Here is a 16,625-nt window from a genome sequence, read left to right as displayed (position 1 = left end):
TGAAGTACTTTGCACTTGTCTTTATTGAATTTCATCTTTTTGAATTCAGACCAAATTCTCCAATTTGTCAAGGTTGTTTTGAATTCTAATCCTGGCCTCCAAAGGGCATGGAACTATTTCAAAACGATTGCAGTAGAAAGGTGGTAAAGCACTGGACTAGGCTACCTAGGGAGGTGGTAGAATCTCCATCCTTAGAGGTTTTAAGGCCTCGTTTGACAAAGGCCTGGCTAGGATGATTTAGTTGAGGTTGGTCCTGCTTTGAGCAGAGGGTTGGCCTAGATGACCTCCTGAGGTCTCTTCCAACCCTAATCTTCTATGGTTCTATGAACTCATGTGCCTTTATGATTCTCCCCCCATCCCCCATGCTAGTATTATTCTTTTGTACTCCTCCTTAGCAATTTGTCCATATTTTCACTTCTTGTAGGATTCCTTTTTGAATTTCAGGTCATTAATGAACTCCTGATGGAGCCATATTGGCCTTTTACTGCTCTTCCTATCTTTCATACCAGGATAGTTTGCAGTTGTCCCTTTAATACTGTCTCCTTGAGAAACTGCCAGCTCTCTTTAACTCGTTTTCCCTTAGATTTTTCTTCCCATGGGATCTCACCTACCAGATCTCTAAGTTTGTTAAAGTCTGCTTTTTTGAAGTGTAATTATTTTGTGATTCTTGCTCCTTTCTTTCCCTAGAATCATGAAACCTGTCATTTCATGATCACTTTCACCCAGATTTCCTTCTGCCTTCAGATGTTACCAATTTCTCCATCAGTCAGAATCAAGTTTAAAATGGGGATCCCCTTGGTTAGTTCCTAAACTTTCTGGGGTGAAAAGTTGTCCCCAATACTTTCCAAGCACTTTCTGGAAATTTTGTGTTTTGCTTATTATTTCTCCAACAGATGTCTGGCTAGGTAAAGTCCTCCATTACTACCACGTCTGCTGTTTTGGCTATTTCTTCCTAGAAGTGACTCATCCACCACCTCATGTCTGTGGGGAAAAAGAAAAGATAAAGTAATCACAAAACTAGAAGAAACTGGTTTGAGTGAGCATAAAGCCTGTACTGGCAGGAGAGGAGAGTTTATAAGAAAACAAGAGACTTTAGCTATCTACACTACTGTTTATGTCAGCAGAAACTATGTTGCTCAGGGGAATGAATACCCCTCGCCCCTCCCAAGTGATAGGAGTTACTCCGACATAAGCACTGGTGTGGACAGCACTATATCGGCAGCTCTGCCACTCGTTGAAGTACTTTTATTATGCCAATGGCAGAGCTCTTTCCTGTCTGCATAGAGCCTTTTCACCAGATGCACTACATCACTGCACACGGAGACATGCCCAAATACATATGTATAAGAAAAGATATCAAAACATTATACATAATTTGTGCAACAAAGGGAAGATGAAGCTGTGAATAGTCCAGTATTGGAAGGGACATGGTAGTGGTGAGACTCTCTTGATATGCTTCCCACTTGTAAGTAACTGATACAGTGTGGTAATATTTTGCCTTAATAGAGATGTTAGACCCATCTGCTGAGTGGTGAATTTCAATCGAACACCCATCAAGGGAGGTTTTAAGAACAGGTTGAACAAACATCAGTCAGGTACTGTCCAGGTGTACTTGGCCCTGCCCCGGATGAGGGAGCTGGAATAAATGACCTCTGGAGGTCCCTGCAGCCCTATGTTTCTATGATGGCAGACGACTGCCTGACAATGCGACCCGATGTGGGTTTGGCAGGCTTGTGGCTGGTAACGTGGACGACAGGCCCCACGGCTGGGCCCAACAGGCAGTGCCAGTAATTGCTCCCACGGCGCTGAGGCAGAGGCAGCCCGCGCGTGCGTTTGCGGCAGCGCGTTCAGGGGGTGACTGCGAGGGCCAGGCAGGCGCCTACAGGCAGTGCGGCCAGATCTCACTCCGTACGGACAAAGGCCTAAGGGCGGGAACGAGACGCGGACACTTTCTACTCCCCCGCGCTCGTCAACAGAGTCCCAACGCCCCGCCCCTCCCGAGTGTGTCCGCGCGCCCCGCCACCCCCGCGCAGCGCGATGTGGAAGGGCCTGAGCGGGTCGCTACGTCCTGGCTGTCCCGCGGCCGCCGCGCCTGCGCAGTTACAAGCCCTGAGGCCGCGCGCACCGTGCCCTGTCTCGCGTTGCCGGGATGCCGAAGCTGAGCAAAGAGGCCAAGCAGCGGCTGCAGCAGCTCTTCAAGGGCGGCCAGTTCGCCATCCGCTGGGGCTTCATCCCCGTCGTGCTCTATCTAGGTCAGTGCCCGGGGGCGGAGCCGCGCAGTCCCCGCTCAGGGGGCCTGCCTGGTCACGGGGCCTGCGGAGGGAACACTGCGCCCCCCCCCAGCTGGGGCGCGGGCTGGGGCACGCGGGGGAGCCCCTCCCCGGGAGATTCCGGGTCACGCGGGGGCCAGTCCCGCACCCTCAGCCGTTGGTGCCGGTTGGGCGGAGGGGCTGGCGCGTTCGGGCCGGGGGCCTCGCCAGACTCCTTCCTTCTGGCGGCCGTTGGACGAGGGGGCTCGTGAGCGCGCGGAGCCTTGTTCGACCTTAACCCGCGGGGGCAGAGCCGCCCCTTCCAAGGGCTGTTGTTGCCGGGGAGACCCGCCCCTTCCAGTGGCTGCAGGGAGGGAGACAAGGCCCCATGTGCTCCGGAGCTGCCTGTTCCAATAGCTGCAGGCCGCGGCGTGGAGTGTGGCTCTTAAGTTATCTGACTTCACCTAGGCCTGTGCTCGCAACCTTCCCAGACTAGTGTACCCCTTCCAGGAGTCTGACTTGTCTTGTGCACCCCCCGCCCCCACTCCCAAGTGTCACCTGACTTAAAAACCTGCTTACTTACAAAACCGGACAGGAAAATACACTTGTCGCATCCCACGATTACTGAAAATTGCTTGTTTTCTCATTTTGTCTGTATAAAATTTTAGTTTATACTGACTTTGCAAGTGCTTTTTATGTAGCCTGTTGTAAAACTAGGCAACTATCTAGATGAGTTGATGACCCTCTTGAAGACTTCTGTGTATCCCTGGTTGAGAACCACTGCTTTAGGGCATGGCTGTGTTATGGAGGGGAGTGTGTGATTTTTATATATTAAGTTTTAGTTAGTAAAAACAAGGCCTTAGGTTCTGGCTGCCAGCTACAGGCTTAGACTAGTCTACTCTTAAAAATTAGATCGACCTAGCTATGTCACTCTTGGCTTTGAAAAATATTACGCCCTATGCAATGTAGTTAGGCCAGTGGTTCTCAAACTTTTGTACTGGTGACCCCTTTCACATAGGAAGCCTCTGAGTGTGACACCCCCCCCCCCCCGCCATATAAATTAAAACCATTTTTGATGTATTTAACACTATTATAAATGCTGGAAGCAAAGCGGAGTTTGGGGTGGAAGTTGAAAGCTTGTGACCCCCTGAGGAGTCCCAACCCCTAGTCTGAGAATTCGAGTGAGGCCAGCCTAACCCCTCACTGTAGTCATAGCTTAGGTTGACAGAATAATCCTTCGATCAACCATCTGCCACCTCTGGAAGCAGTAGATCTACTATGGTGATGGAAAAAACCCTTCTGTGAACATGTGAAGTGTCTACACTATGGTGACATAGGTGCAGTGTCGTAGCTGTGTTGCTGTCATGTAGACATGGTCATAGAGAAAAGATGCCCAGCGCAAGAGTTTTGTTTGCATAGCACCAAGGTATGCTGGTCAAACTTTAAAAACAAATGAGGCAAAGTCTCTGCCCTAAGGAGCTTAGCCTTAGAAAAAAAGAGTGAGTTTGTGTTGTTGTGGTTGAAATGTAGCATGAAAGTCTGATTAAAAGGCTTTTGTTTTCCAATTAATAAATAACTGGAAAAATTAGGTCTTCTGTGTCCCCCATGTACTCTTTAATTGCATATGTTAAACCTATTACAATTTTGTGGATAAAACACCTTTATGATCAGTTTAAATTAAAAAACTTAATATTCAAAATTCTATATGTAAATCACCTAAATTGACATTGAAAATCCCATCCTAGGAAATTACTCAAAATCACTCAACATTGGTCTGTCTACACAAATAGGTTGTACTGCGTTAGCTACACCAATATACTGTCTGTATAAGGAGGAGAATAATTGATGTAGCTGCATCCACTCCATAAGTTGTATCAGACGAACGGATTTTTACAAAAGAATCACATTTCTAACAGAAATAGTTATGCCAGTGTAAAATGCGCATGTAGACCAGGTGGCTTGAGTGACATGCCTATGATCCCATGGAAGTTTGTCACGGGGCTGGGAACTGAACCCAGGGCTCCCAATTCCCATGGTAGTGCCCAAATCTTTGGACTGTTGTATACATTAAATATGTCAAGAAAGCAGTGAATAAATATGTTGACAAGCAACATGCCATATTTCCATAGCAGCTTTATGTTTTTATTCTTATATATACATGTCACAAGTAAATTATTGAAACAGATTTATCCCAACTCATTAATTTAAAAGTTAGGAAGGGATGAAATGGGGAGAGTATGGGGGTCCCGGGTTAGGGGTGAGATCATGTGAGGGGTGGTCAGAGGGGTTACTCCCCTGACTCCCAGCTTCTTCCCTTCTACCCCCCCTTTCTCCCCTCCCCCCCCAAATCCCTACCAGTTGCCGTCCTGGCCCGTCAGGGTAAGCAGCTGGTGTGCCGGGACACTTTGTTAACTTAGGTTTACCTCCTGCGGATGCTCAAGGTAAACAAACTATCTCGGCCCACTAACGGGTTAGCCTGATGATCTGGGAGCCAAAGTTTGCTGACCTCTGAATTAAAAGGTCGGCTTATGAACAGGTTATAAAAAATTTCCATTTTTATGTATCCATCTTGTGGTGGGTTGGCTTATAAACAAACTGGCTTATGATCGAGTATATACGGTAATAGTTATTGTGCAATTGTTTCTTAATTGCCTGTAAACTTTTGCGGAAAATGTTGAGTTCCACTGAGCAATATTAGGTGAAGAGTTGGAACTGTTATCCTATGGTGTGCTGGAAAATAAAAAATGCACACAACTCTCCATCTTTTGGAATCTTAGCCATCAAAATAACACACTACCTTACACCTGGTGTGATTTTTGTTATCTTTAGCTTCACAATAACTAAAATCGTAATGTGGGAAACAGCATGTATCATATCTGAAAACAGAATATCACTGAAAGCCTACCAATGACAAGTGGTTTGATTATTCAGAAACAGGAAACAATAAATGTATGCTAAACCTATTTGAAAAAATTAAGATTGCATGGCTAAGCACTCAGGAAAATCAAATAAGGGTGCCCTGATCACATTCTTAAAGAACAAAAAAAAAAAAGTACAATTTTTTTTCATTGGGAGCCGAGGAACAAAAAGTACAAGTAAAAGGCAGAGTACAAAGGTAGCATAAAACTTACTTTTGCACTTCCCTGATCTTGAGGCCATCAGTGCTGGGTAGATGAGAGCTGCTCCAGTGATCTCTGAGGACCGAAGCTATCGGTGGGAATTAGTGCCGTTTAGGAGCATCTTGGCCATGTTCCTTTCCTCTGACCATGCTGCCTATTCTGGCAGTAGTACCAGGGATGGCAGTGTTAGTTCTGTAGTGTTGGAGGATCCCTCTTGCACCAGCAAATGAAGGATTTGTGATTGGAATCCTTCAACGGTGCAGTGCAAAGTGTTCACACAGCACCTGAGGATCAGACTTTAATACTGTTTGTATTCCAGACAAACAGTGTATGGCAGTTGTTTATGCAAAAAACATAGTAAATCATGCTTGCATTTCTGTAGTGTATTTTGTATACTTGGTTTTTAGCATGTTAAAATATGACTTCTTACTTTCAAAAATTATTCTTACTTGCTGTTGTCTGATGAACATAAAAGGTATATATATGTAAGTAAAGTTAGGAAAAAATAGTATAGTGTACTTTTTTGGACCTAGAATGTGGTTATGTGAATAAATCAGGGGTGGGAAACCATGGCCTGTGGGCCGGATCTGGCTCATCAGGGCTTTGGATCTGGCCTGTGGAATTGCCAGCCCTGTGGTGCAGCTGGGCTAAGGCAGGCTTCCTGCTTGCCCTGGTCCTGTGCCGCTCCCAGAAGCAGCTGGCACCATGTCCCTGCAGCCCCGGGTGGGAGGAGACAGAAGGCTCTGGGTACTGCTCTCGCCTGCAGGCACCGCCCCCCACAGCTCACATTGGCTGGGAACTGGGAACCATGGCCAGTGGGAGCTTCAGAGGAGGTACCCGCAGGTGAGGGCAGCACACAGAGCTTCCCACCCCAGAGGCCACAGGGACATGGTGCCGTTCGCTTCCAGGAGCGGCATGGGGCCAGAGCAGGCAGGGATCTTGCCTTAGCTCCACTGCGCGCCACCACCACCCTGCAGCCGCTCAAGGTAAGTGGTGGCAGGCTGGAGCCCACACCTCGAACCCCTCCTGCACCCTGCAGTCCAACCCCCCGCCTTGAGCCCCCAGCTGTACTCTGCATCCCTCCTGCATCCCAACTCCCTGCCTTGAGCCCCTTTCTGCACACCGCACACACCCCATACTCCCTCTTGCACCTTAACCCCCTCCCCAAGCCCTACATTCATGGCCCTGCTTGCAGTTTCCCCACCCAGATGTGGCCCTTGGGTCAAAAAGTTTGCTCATCCCTGGATTAAATGATAGGAATGTATTCACAAAAAAAGAGCACAGTTGAGATTGCATGTAACTTTGGTATGTCTTTACTTGGGAGGCCTTAATTGTGTAACCTTATTCTACTTTATCTGACAGAACTGCTTAGACTTTTTTTTTTTTTTTTTTAAGTCCATAATCTGGAATTCCTTTGCTGAAACACGAGAATTCTTTGTTCCTCGCACAGTGTGCACTCCCCTGGAGTTCTGCCTCGTAAACAACATATTGAATAGGTTATAATGAAGGAAGTCTCGTGCCTCACTCTTTTCATACTTAAACTGCAACATGTTTGAGGTGGCAGCTTTCTTCGGCATACTAAGTAACTAAATTAGTTCAGTATCAGAGGGGTAGCCGTGTTAGTCTGGATCTGTAAAAGCAGCAAAGAATCCTGTAGCAACTTCTAGACTAACAGACGTTTTGGAGCATGAGCTTTCGTGGGTGAATACCCACTTTGTCAGATGCATGTGGTGGAAATTTCCAGGGGCAGGTATATATATGCAGGCAAGCTAGAGATAATGAGGTAAGTTCAATCAGGGAGGATCAGGCTCTGTTCTAGCAGTTGAGGTGTAAAAACCAAGGGAGGAGAAACTGGTTTTGTAGTTGGCAAGCCATTCAGAGTCTTTGTTTAATCCTGAGCTGATGGTGTCAAATTTGCAGATGAACTGAAGCTCAGCAGTTTCTCTTTGAAGTCTGGTCCTGAAGTTTTTTTGCTGCAGGATGGCCACCTTAAGGTCTGCTATAATGTGGCCAGGGAGGTTGAAGTGTTCTCCTACAGGTTTTTTTATATTGCCATTCCTAATATCTGATTTGTGTCCGTTTATCCTTTTCCGTAGCGACTGTCCAGTTTGGCCGATGTACATAGCAGAGGGGCATTGCTGGCATATGATGGTGTATATTACATTGGTGTACGTGCAGGTGAATGAACCGGTGGTGGTGTGGCTGATCTGGGTTAGGTCCTGTGATGGTGTCGCTGGTGTAGATATGTGGGCAGAGTTGGCATTGAGATTTGTTGCATGGATTGGTTCCTGAGCTAGAGTTACTATGGTGCGGTGTGCAGTTACTGGTGAGAATATGTTTCAGGTTGGCAGGTTGCCTGTTGGCGAGGACTGGCCTGCCACCCAAGACCTGTGAAAGTGTGGGATCATTGTCCAGGATGGGTTGTAGATCCCTGATGATGCGTTGGAGAGGTTTTAGCTGGGGACTGTATGTGATGGCTAGTGGAGTCCTGTTGGCTTCTTTCTTGAGTTTGTCTTGCAGTAGGAGGCATCTGGGTAGACGTCTGGCTCTGTTGATCTGTTTCCTTATTTCCTCGTGCGGGTATTGTAGTTTTGAGAATGCTTGGTGGAGATTTTATAGGTGTTTGTCTCTGTCTGAGGGGTTAGAGCAGATGCGGTTGTACCTCAGTGCTTGGCTGTAGACAATGGATCGTGTGATGTGCCCGGGATAGAAGCTGGAGGCATGAAGGTAGGCATAGTGGTCGGTAGGTTTTCAGTATAGGGTGGTGGTAATGTGACCATCACTTATTTGCACCGTGGTGTCTAGGAAGTGGACCTCCCGTGTAGATTGGTCCAGGCTGAGGTTGATGGTGGGGTGGAAGCTGTTGAAATCGTGGTGGAATTTTTCCAGAGTCTCCTTCCCATGGGTCCAGATGATGAAGATGTCATCAATGTAGCGTAGGTAGAGAAGGGGCGTGAGTGGACGAGAGCTGAGGAAGCGTTGTTCCAGGTCGGCCATAAAAATATTGGCATATTGTGAGTGCCCATAGCGGTGCTACTGATCTGGAGATATATATTGTCATCAAATTTGAAATAGTTGTGTGTGAGGATAAAGGCACAGAGCTCAGCAGCCAGTTGTGCTGTGGCATCATCAGGGATACTGTTCCTGACAGCTTGTATTCCATCTGTGTGTGGGATGTTCAGGCAGAGAGCCTCTACATCCATGGTGGCTAGGATGGTGTTTTCTGGAAGGTCACCAATGCATTGTAGTTTCCTCAGGAAATCAGTGGTGTCACGGAGATAGCTGGGAGTGCTGGTGGCATAGGGTGTGAGTAGAGAGTCCACATATCCAGACAGTCCTTCAGTGAGAGTGCCAATGCCCGAGATGATGGGGCGTCTAGGATTTCCGGGTTTGTGGATCTTGGGTAGTGGATAGAATGACCCTGGTCGGGGCTGTAAGGCTATGTTGATTTGTTCCGGTGTTAGTGTAGGGAGAGTCATACACTATTAGTTCAGTACCTTTGCACATAGCCTTCCTTTGCTTAGATAATTGGTGAAAAGTATTTTTTTAAATAATTCCACACATACTGTGTATGCATAAAATGCACCTTTCCCCTCATTCCTGTGAATCTGTTAATTTAAAAACAGTTATCACTGGAAGGCTCGCTCCCTAGACTACTTGCACAATTTTAACTTTCTAATAAGGCAAAATCAGTGTTACAACTTTTTATATATATATATTTTTTACAGTAGTAAACAAATGTTTTGCCCTAAAGCAGCTGAATGTTTTGTTAAAACCAAAGTAAATCTTTTGTCAGGTAATGAACAGGACTAGGAAACTTCAGCATGAAAAGTGAAAGTTTCAAAAGTTGTAAGCTACTGAAAACAGGGTTAGAAAGGAGATGCATATGCACCTTTACTACAATTGTCATGTTCCTGCTGTAATGTGATTGTCCTTTTGTTGCTAGAGGCATATTTTTTGTTTTAAGAAATTTAATAGACTGGCATTAAGTTTTCTGAAGGAAATATTCTTAATGCTGTTATAAAGTATAGTAGTTCAAAATGAGAAGTTGAAGTACAGACTTCATCTTAGAATATTGTTAAAATCCCACAAGACACAAAGGAAAATAACATCTGAATTAACATTTAAATAAACCTATTATTTCTGTTTCTGATAAAATCAAAAGCAAATTAAATATTATTGCCCTGAACCAAATATAGGATCACAATGGATAAAATTAAATGATATTTTTAAATTAAAAAATTAGAATATGTCTACACAGCTGACGTTAAAGCGCTGCTGCAGAAACGCATTAACGTGGCTGTGTAGTCATGGTTCTAGCACTAGAAGAGAACTCTGCTGGCCCTGTAAAAAAATGTAATAAAACCACCTATGTGAGGGGAATAATTATCTATACTGCCACTTTACAGTGCTCAAACTTGCATCACTCGGGTGTTTTTTCACACCCATGAGCGAAGAAAGTTTCAGTGCTGTAAGTGGCAGTGTAGACAAGGCCTTAGTTATTTTTAAAAGAATAAATCTGTTTAAAATTTGAAACTGACAACCTTCATTAAGCCCAAACTTACTATAATCTGTTATTGTCATTTGAATTGAACAAAAAATAATGTTCAGGTAGTACATGTTTGCCACCAAAGTTTTAAGGAAATTAAACCACTGAATTGGTGGAAGTCGCTGGCTAAGCAACTGGAACTAGAATTTGTTAAAGTGCTAAACTAGTTTCTGACAGCAGTAGCCTCTGGCAGGTGTGAAGAGACTATTTTCTTCATTTCAATTTATCCAGCTTGATTATTCAGAGTTGAGAAACTTATTGGAAGTTAAAGCAGGAAAGCTTGTTTTCTTCTTTCAAATGAATTAAAAAAAAGGTGCGAGATGAGATTTGTTAGTTCTAAAATCTCAAAAGACATGGTGATGGAAAGAATCAGTTCAATTCCCTAACTAAACTACTTGCCTTTTAAAATAAATTACTTAGTTTTAAATGCACGTTTGATTAAGCTATTTTCCCTTATGTATCCAATACATTTAAGATCGCTTTAGTTAGCTAATTAAAAGCAAATTTGAAAATGTTGTTTTGTACCTTTTTATAATTCAATTCCAGTTTCTATCCAAATGCAGCTTGACACACATCATGAGTAAAAAAATTAGTAACCTAATAAATAAAAAAATGCATCATTCACCATTTTCTGACATAAGGAAAATATGAAAATTAAAGAATCTGAATAAATGTTTGTTAAGCAATACATTTGCTTTAAAAAAACATGTATAAATAATAACGTATTTTCCTGGTTAGCAAACAGTAGCATATTTAGTGTAAAGGCTATATTTAGTTGAAAATCAACATGTTTACCAACCAGTGAGAATCAATTTTTCTCTAGAGGGGAATAAAAAGGACAAATATGAAATTAAACTAAAATAATGATTTTGATCAAAGTTTTCTGCTTGCTGACTTAAATGTTGTTTTAAGTTGCAGCTTGTATTAGCGAATCAGTTCTACAAGTTTTCCCTTTAATAACTGTCAGCAGTCCAAAGTGGAAAATACAGCATTTGAAAGTTAATGGGTCAGATTCTTCCTTGCATTCTCAAATCATACTTTGGCTGTTTGTTCAAGGCCTGATCTAAAGCCCGCTGAAATCAGTGGAGGTCTTCCCATTGCCTTCAATGGCCTGTGAATCACATAGGCCCTTAGCAATTATATATCGGAGGGGAGAGACCTTTCTTTATAGAAATGGTACAGAGTGGTAAAATATATTTTGAACATTGCATGTGCTTCACTTTTCCAAACTTTACTATAAATTTGTAATACGGTCAATATATTCAGTGCCTTTGAAGCAAAAATCATGCTTTTTTGTACCATAAGCTTACTTTAATAAATTAGATTTTTTTTGAATTCTAATTGAAAGCGTTAATCCTCAATACAAATTGCTTTTATTTTTAAAACTGTGCATTAGCAGATTGTCAAGTATCTTATTTTCTTGACAATCACTGTTTTGTGTAACCTTTTAAATAGCACTAGTACTAATGTAGGATTTGAAGAGTTTATTTTTAGTGCTGGCACAATCATTTTTAATTGTTATGAATGGTGCTAACAATTTTAATTCATTTAAAGTAGGGCTGTCAAGTGATTAAAAAATGAATGGCAATTAATCACGCGATTAAACAATAGTAGAATACCATTTATTTAAATATTTTTGGATATATTTTAAAATATATTTGAATTACAACACAAAATACCAAGTGTACCGTGCTCACTTTATATTTTTGATTAAAAGTTTTTGCGCTGTAAAAAAACAAAAAATAGTATTTTTTTTTTTACCTAATTCAAGTATTGTAGCACAATCTCTTTATCATGGAAGTCGAACTTACAAAAGCAGAATTATGTGCAAAAAAAACTGCATTCAAAAATAAAACACTGTAAAATCTTAGAGCCTGGAAGTCCAATCAGTCCTATTTCTTGTTCAGGCAATCACTCAGACAAAGAAGTTTGTTTTCATTTTCAGGAGATAATGCTGCCTGCTTCTTGTTTACAATGTCAACTGAAAGTGAGAACAGGTGTTCTCATGGCACTGTTGTAGCCGGCATCGCAAGATATCTATGTACCGGATGCACTAAAGATTCATATGTCCCTTCATCTTCAACCACCATTCCAGAGGACATGAGTCTATGCTGATGATGGGTTCTGCTTGGTAACAATCCAAAGCAGTGCAGAGCGACACATGTTCATGTTAATTATCTCAGTCAGATCCCACCGGCAGAAAGTTGATATTTCTTTTTTGGTGGTTCGGGTTCTGCAGTTTCCGCTTTAAGTCTTCTGAAAGCATGCTGCACACCTCGTCCCTCTCAGATTTTAGAAGGCACTTCAGATTCTTAAACTTTGGGTTGAGTGCTATAGCTATCTTTAGAAATCGCACATTGATATTTTCTTTGAATTTTGTGAAATCTGCACTGAAAGTGTTTTTAAAATGAACAACATGTGCTGGGTCATCATCCGAGACTGTGATAACATGAAATATATGGCAGAATACAGGTAAAACAGAGCAGGGGACATACAATTCTCCCCCAAAGAGTTCAGTCACAAATTAAATTAATGCATTATTTTTTTAACAAGTGTCATCAGCAGGGAAGCATGTCCTTTGGAATGGTGGTTGAAGCATAAAGGGGCATGTGCTTGTTTAGCATATCTGGCACGTAAATACCTTGCACTGCTGGCTACAAAAATACCATGCAAATGCCTGTTCTCACTTTCAGGTGACATTGTAAATAAGAAGAGGGCAGCATTATTTCCTGTAAATGTAAACAAACTTGTTTGTCTTAGCAATTGGCTGAACAAGAAGTAGGACTGAGTGGACTTGTAGGCTTTGAAGTTTTACATTGTTTTGTTGTTAAGTGCAATTATGTAAGAAAAACAATCTACATTTGTAAGTTGCACTTTCACGATAAAAAGATTGCAGTACAGTACTCGTATGAGGTGAATTGAAAAATGCTATTTCTTTATCATTTCTACAGTGCAAATATCTATAATCAAATAATACACACTTTGGTTTCAATTACAACAGAATACAATATGTATGAAAATGTAGAAAAACATCTAAAATATTTGATAAATTTTCAGTTAGTATTCTAAAACAGTGTGATTAATTGTGATTAATTTTTTTCAGCTAATCGCGTGAGTTAACTGTGATTCATTGACAGCCCTAATTTATATTCAAATATACTTTAAGTGCTATATAAATCTTGCATCTGATAAACATTGCTTGTTAAAGTACGAAGGTAATGTGTTTAAAAATATTGTGAAAAAATATATGATGTAATTGGCTATTTGGAGAGTTATGTAACTTGCGAAAACTGAATAAACCTGTGCATACCAGTTTAAATTTTTGGAAGTACGGGGGGTGGCGGAGGAGGAGGGGAGAGAGAAAATATAGGCTTGTCTTATACTTTCCTCGTCTTGAGTGGATTTTCTGTTCCCTCCTGTTTGCTTAAAAGATAAGAAAGGAAAATCTTGTTTCATGACATATTAATGAAAGAGTTTCAGAGGGACCTTAAATGGGTTTTCCCATTTCTTTCTTGTTTCATTTAATTAACTTTACCCATTGTTTCTGTTCCCTGCACAATTCACGTTATGATTAACAGCTGGGGATGCGTATATTAGCTGGAAGTAATCTAAGTGTCTTCCTCTAAATGTTATGTTGCTTTCTGAACAAGATAACAAAAGATGTAGCTTTAGCATGGGTGATAAAGGTTAGTCACTACGAAATTTTAGAGCAAGACAGTCCATTAAAATACTGCTAACAAGATGTGCTAATCTTAAAATATTGAGAAGAATGTGAGATTTCTATACTTGTTAGGGTATGATTTGTGTGCATATATAATTGTTTTTTGACAGATTTTTTAACTTTACTTAATTTGAGAGTGGGAAAAGAACCCCAACCTTGTTTTGGTTAGCTGCTGATATAGGTATACATTTGTTATTTCAGGTTTTAAGAGAGGTGCAGATCCTGGAATGCCTGAGCCAACTATTTTGAGGTACGTATACATCTGTAAATACACATGCAAAAATAATGCAGAAAGCTAGGAAAGAAAACAAAACTTTAGGCTCAGATGTCCCATGTCATCGTCCCTCCCCCCTCCCCCCATCTAGGCATTAACTGCCAGGAAATGCCATCTTCATTGATCATTGTCATCATAGTTTGAGAACTTCCTTCATTATGGGCTTCTTGTCAAAACTGAATTTTTACTTAGCCTGTTAGTCATTAAGATTGATAGTCAAAGGGAGAACTAGTAAGTCATGAAAGAACGTGAAAATTATTTAAAGCACCACCACTGTGCTCCAACATGTCTGAAATGAAGTTTGTACAGTGGGAAGGCAGGATGTGCTGCTATAGGAGGGTATTTATTTCTCTTCTGATAGGAAGGAGCCCCATATCTTGTCGTCTGCAGCCACAAATGGTGGGAGAGTGCCTCTGTATGTGCATTGCAAATGGTGGGAGAGTGTCTCTCTCCACACATGCGAAGTTCTCCAACTGAATTTTTTTTTTTTTTTAAATACAACAGTGATTTGGGACACTTCGCATTTCCCCTCTTAAGCCTGTGGGCTTGGCTACACTGGAGAGTTGCAGCGCTGGTGATGGGGTACAGCACTGCAACTCACTCCGTGTCCACACTTGCAAAGCACGGCCAGCGCTGCAACTCCCTAGTTGCAGCACTGGCTGTACACCTGGTCTGCTTGGGGTGTAGCGATTCCAGCGCTGGTGATGCAGCGCTGGTCATCAAGTGTGGACACCAAAAGCGCTTTTCTTGGCCTCCAGGGTATTAGGAGGTATCCCAGCATACCTTTTCAGCCACTCTGCCCATCGTTTCACACTCTACTGCCCTGGGCTCAGGTGACTCACCCTTTAAATGCCCCAGGAATTTTAAAAATCCCCTTCCTGTTTGCTCAGCCAGGTGTGGAGTGCAATCAATCAATCAGTGACCATGCCTCCACGCCCCAAACGAGCCCCAGCATGGAACACTTCCGAGCTGCAGGACCTCATCAGTGTTTGGGGAAAGGAAGCTGTGCAGTCACAGCTGCGCTCTAGCCGTAGAAATTATGATACCTATGGGCAGATATCAAAGTCCTTGCTGCTAAGGGGCCATGAACGGGACGCGTTGCAGTGCAGGGTAAAAGTAAAGGAGCTGCATAGTGCCTATTGCAGAGCCTGTGAGGGAAACTGCCGCTCAGGAGCTGCCCCCACGACCTGCCGTTTTTACAAGGAGTTGGATGCCATACTTGAGTGTGACCCCACTGCCAATCTGAGGACCACGATGGAGAGTTCAGAGCAGGGAGAAGTGGAGGAGGGTGTAGATGAAGCAGAGAGTGAGGCTACTGGGGTGGAGGGAAACACCCCGGAGTCCAGGAGGCATGCAGCCAGGAGCTCTTCTCAAGCCAGGAGGAAGCTAGCCAGTCGCAGCAGCTGGAACTTGTTGGTGAAGAAGAAGCAGAGGAGCGGGTTCCCGGTAAGCAGATTTTATTTTTAGGATGGAACTGTTTTGGGAGAGGAGGGTAGGGGTTATGGCTGGCTGCATGCATGCATGCCTAGATGTGGAAAAGCCCATTGATTTGGTCTATCACGTCTCTGTAATCAGCCTCGGTAATCTCTTCAAAAGTGCCCATGCTCTGGCTGAAAATGTGCTTGCTCAAGTTTATAGGGAGAGCAACCGTGATCCTTGTCCCAGTCAGGCTAACGCATCCACGTCACTGTGCTGCGAGGGGTGGGGGGACCATTGCCGCACACAGGCAAGCTGCATAGGGACCAGGGCGGAATCCACATTGCTGTAGAAGACCCTCCCTCTCTTCCCAGGTAACACGCAGCAGTGATATATCTGGCAGTAGAAAATCCTGTTGAAAATGTAGGGATAGTGTTCAGTGCAGGTCCCCCCCCCCCCAGCTGCTCTCTGCTTTCCCCAATGCACAAAAACCCCAGTGAGCCCTGACTCAAGCAGTTCCCCTTCCCAGAGGAGTCACTGCTGTGGCAATTGTGGGGGTGGTGTTCAGTGCAGTTCCCCCCCAGCTGCTCTCTGCTTTCCCCAATGCACGGAAACCCCAGTGAGCCCTGACTCAAGCAGTTCCCCTTCCCAGGTGAGTCGCGGCAGAAACACTCACCCCAATACTCGCCATGTCTTCACTGCTATGGCCTCTCTGTGCTATATTTGCTATGTGTAAATGATGCTACAAATAGTCTACAAACTCCTTCACTGTGATAATAAACAATGTAGCCTCTGTATTAAATGTTTCTATTTCTGTTTTTTTCAGTGTCCTTGAATCCTCCAGCCCTATCACAGCCTGCTCAAAGACTACAGAACTTGAGGAAGAAGCCAAGGAAAAACAAAGAAGATTTGGTCAAAGCAGTTATGAATCAGTATGCCAGAGAGAGTAAGAGGCTGCAGGACTGGAGAGAGAAAATGCATGAGTGGAGGGAAACACAGAGCAGGAGAAAGGAATTGGCTACCAAGAAAAGCACAAAGCAGCTGATAAGCCTCCTGGCGCGCCAGACGGACTGTATGCAATCTCTCGTAGCCATGCAGGCAGATCAGTACCGTGCTAACCCCCGCCCCCCAGAGCTCTCTCCCTTGTTCCCCAGTGTTTACTCAAAACACCTTTCTCCAGCAGCCTGGTTCTTACCACCACCAGCTGCCCCCAACACCTGTACGTTCACCTACCAGCCCTGAGAACTACAACCCTTACCCTATGCACTCAACCCCCATCACCATCCAGCATATTAAT

At 43.4% G+C, this 16,625-nt stretch overlaps 1 protein-coding gene across 1 annotated transcript; it reads left to right on the top strand.

Moving 5' to 3' along the window:
* The first annotated feature begins 2,018 nt into the window (after positions 1–2,018).
* TOMM7 (translocase of outer mitochondrial membrane 7) lies at positions 2,019–16,451 on the top strand. Its single transcript, XM_050938785.1, has 3 exons — positions 2,019–2,252; positions 13,840–13,888; positions 16,155–16,451. Exons 1-3 carry the CDS (start codon positions 2,150–2,152, stop codon positions 16,276–16,278), a joined length of 276 nt encoding a protein of 91 aa, XP_050794742.1. The 5' UTR covers positions 2,019–2,149; the 3' UTR covers positions 16,279–16,451.
* Positions 16,452–16,625: the final 174 nt, after the last annotated feature.

The sequence above is a fragment of the Gopherus flavomarginatus genome, chromosome 2, assembly GCF_025201925.1.
Source record: "Gopherus flavomarginatus isolate rGopFla2 chromosome 2, rGopFla2.mat.asm, whole genome shotgun sequence".
NCBI lineage: Eukaryota > Metazoa > Chordata > Testudines > Testudinidae > Gopherus > Gopherus flavomarginatus.
Note: the sequence above shows the minus strand (reverse complement) of the source record. Positions and strands in the feature narration are given on the sequence as shown.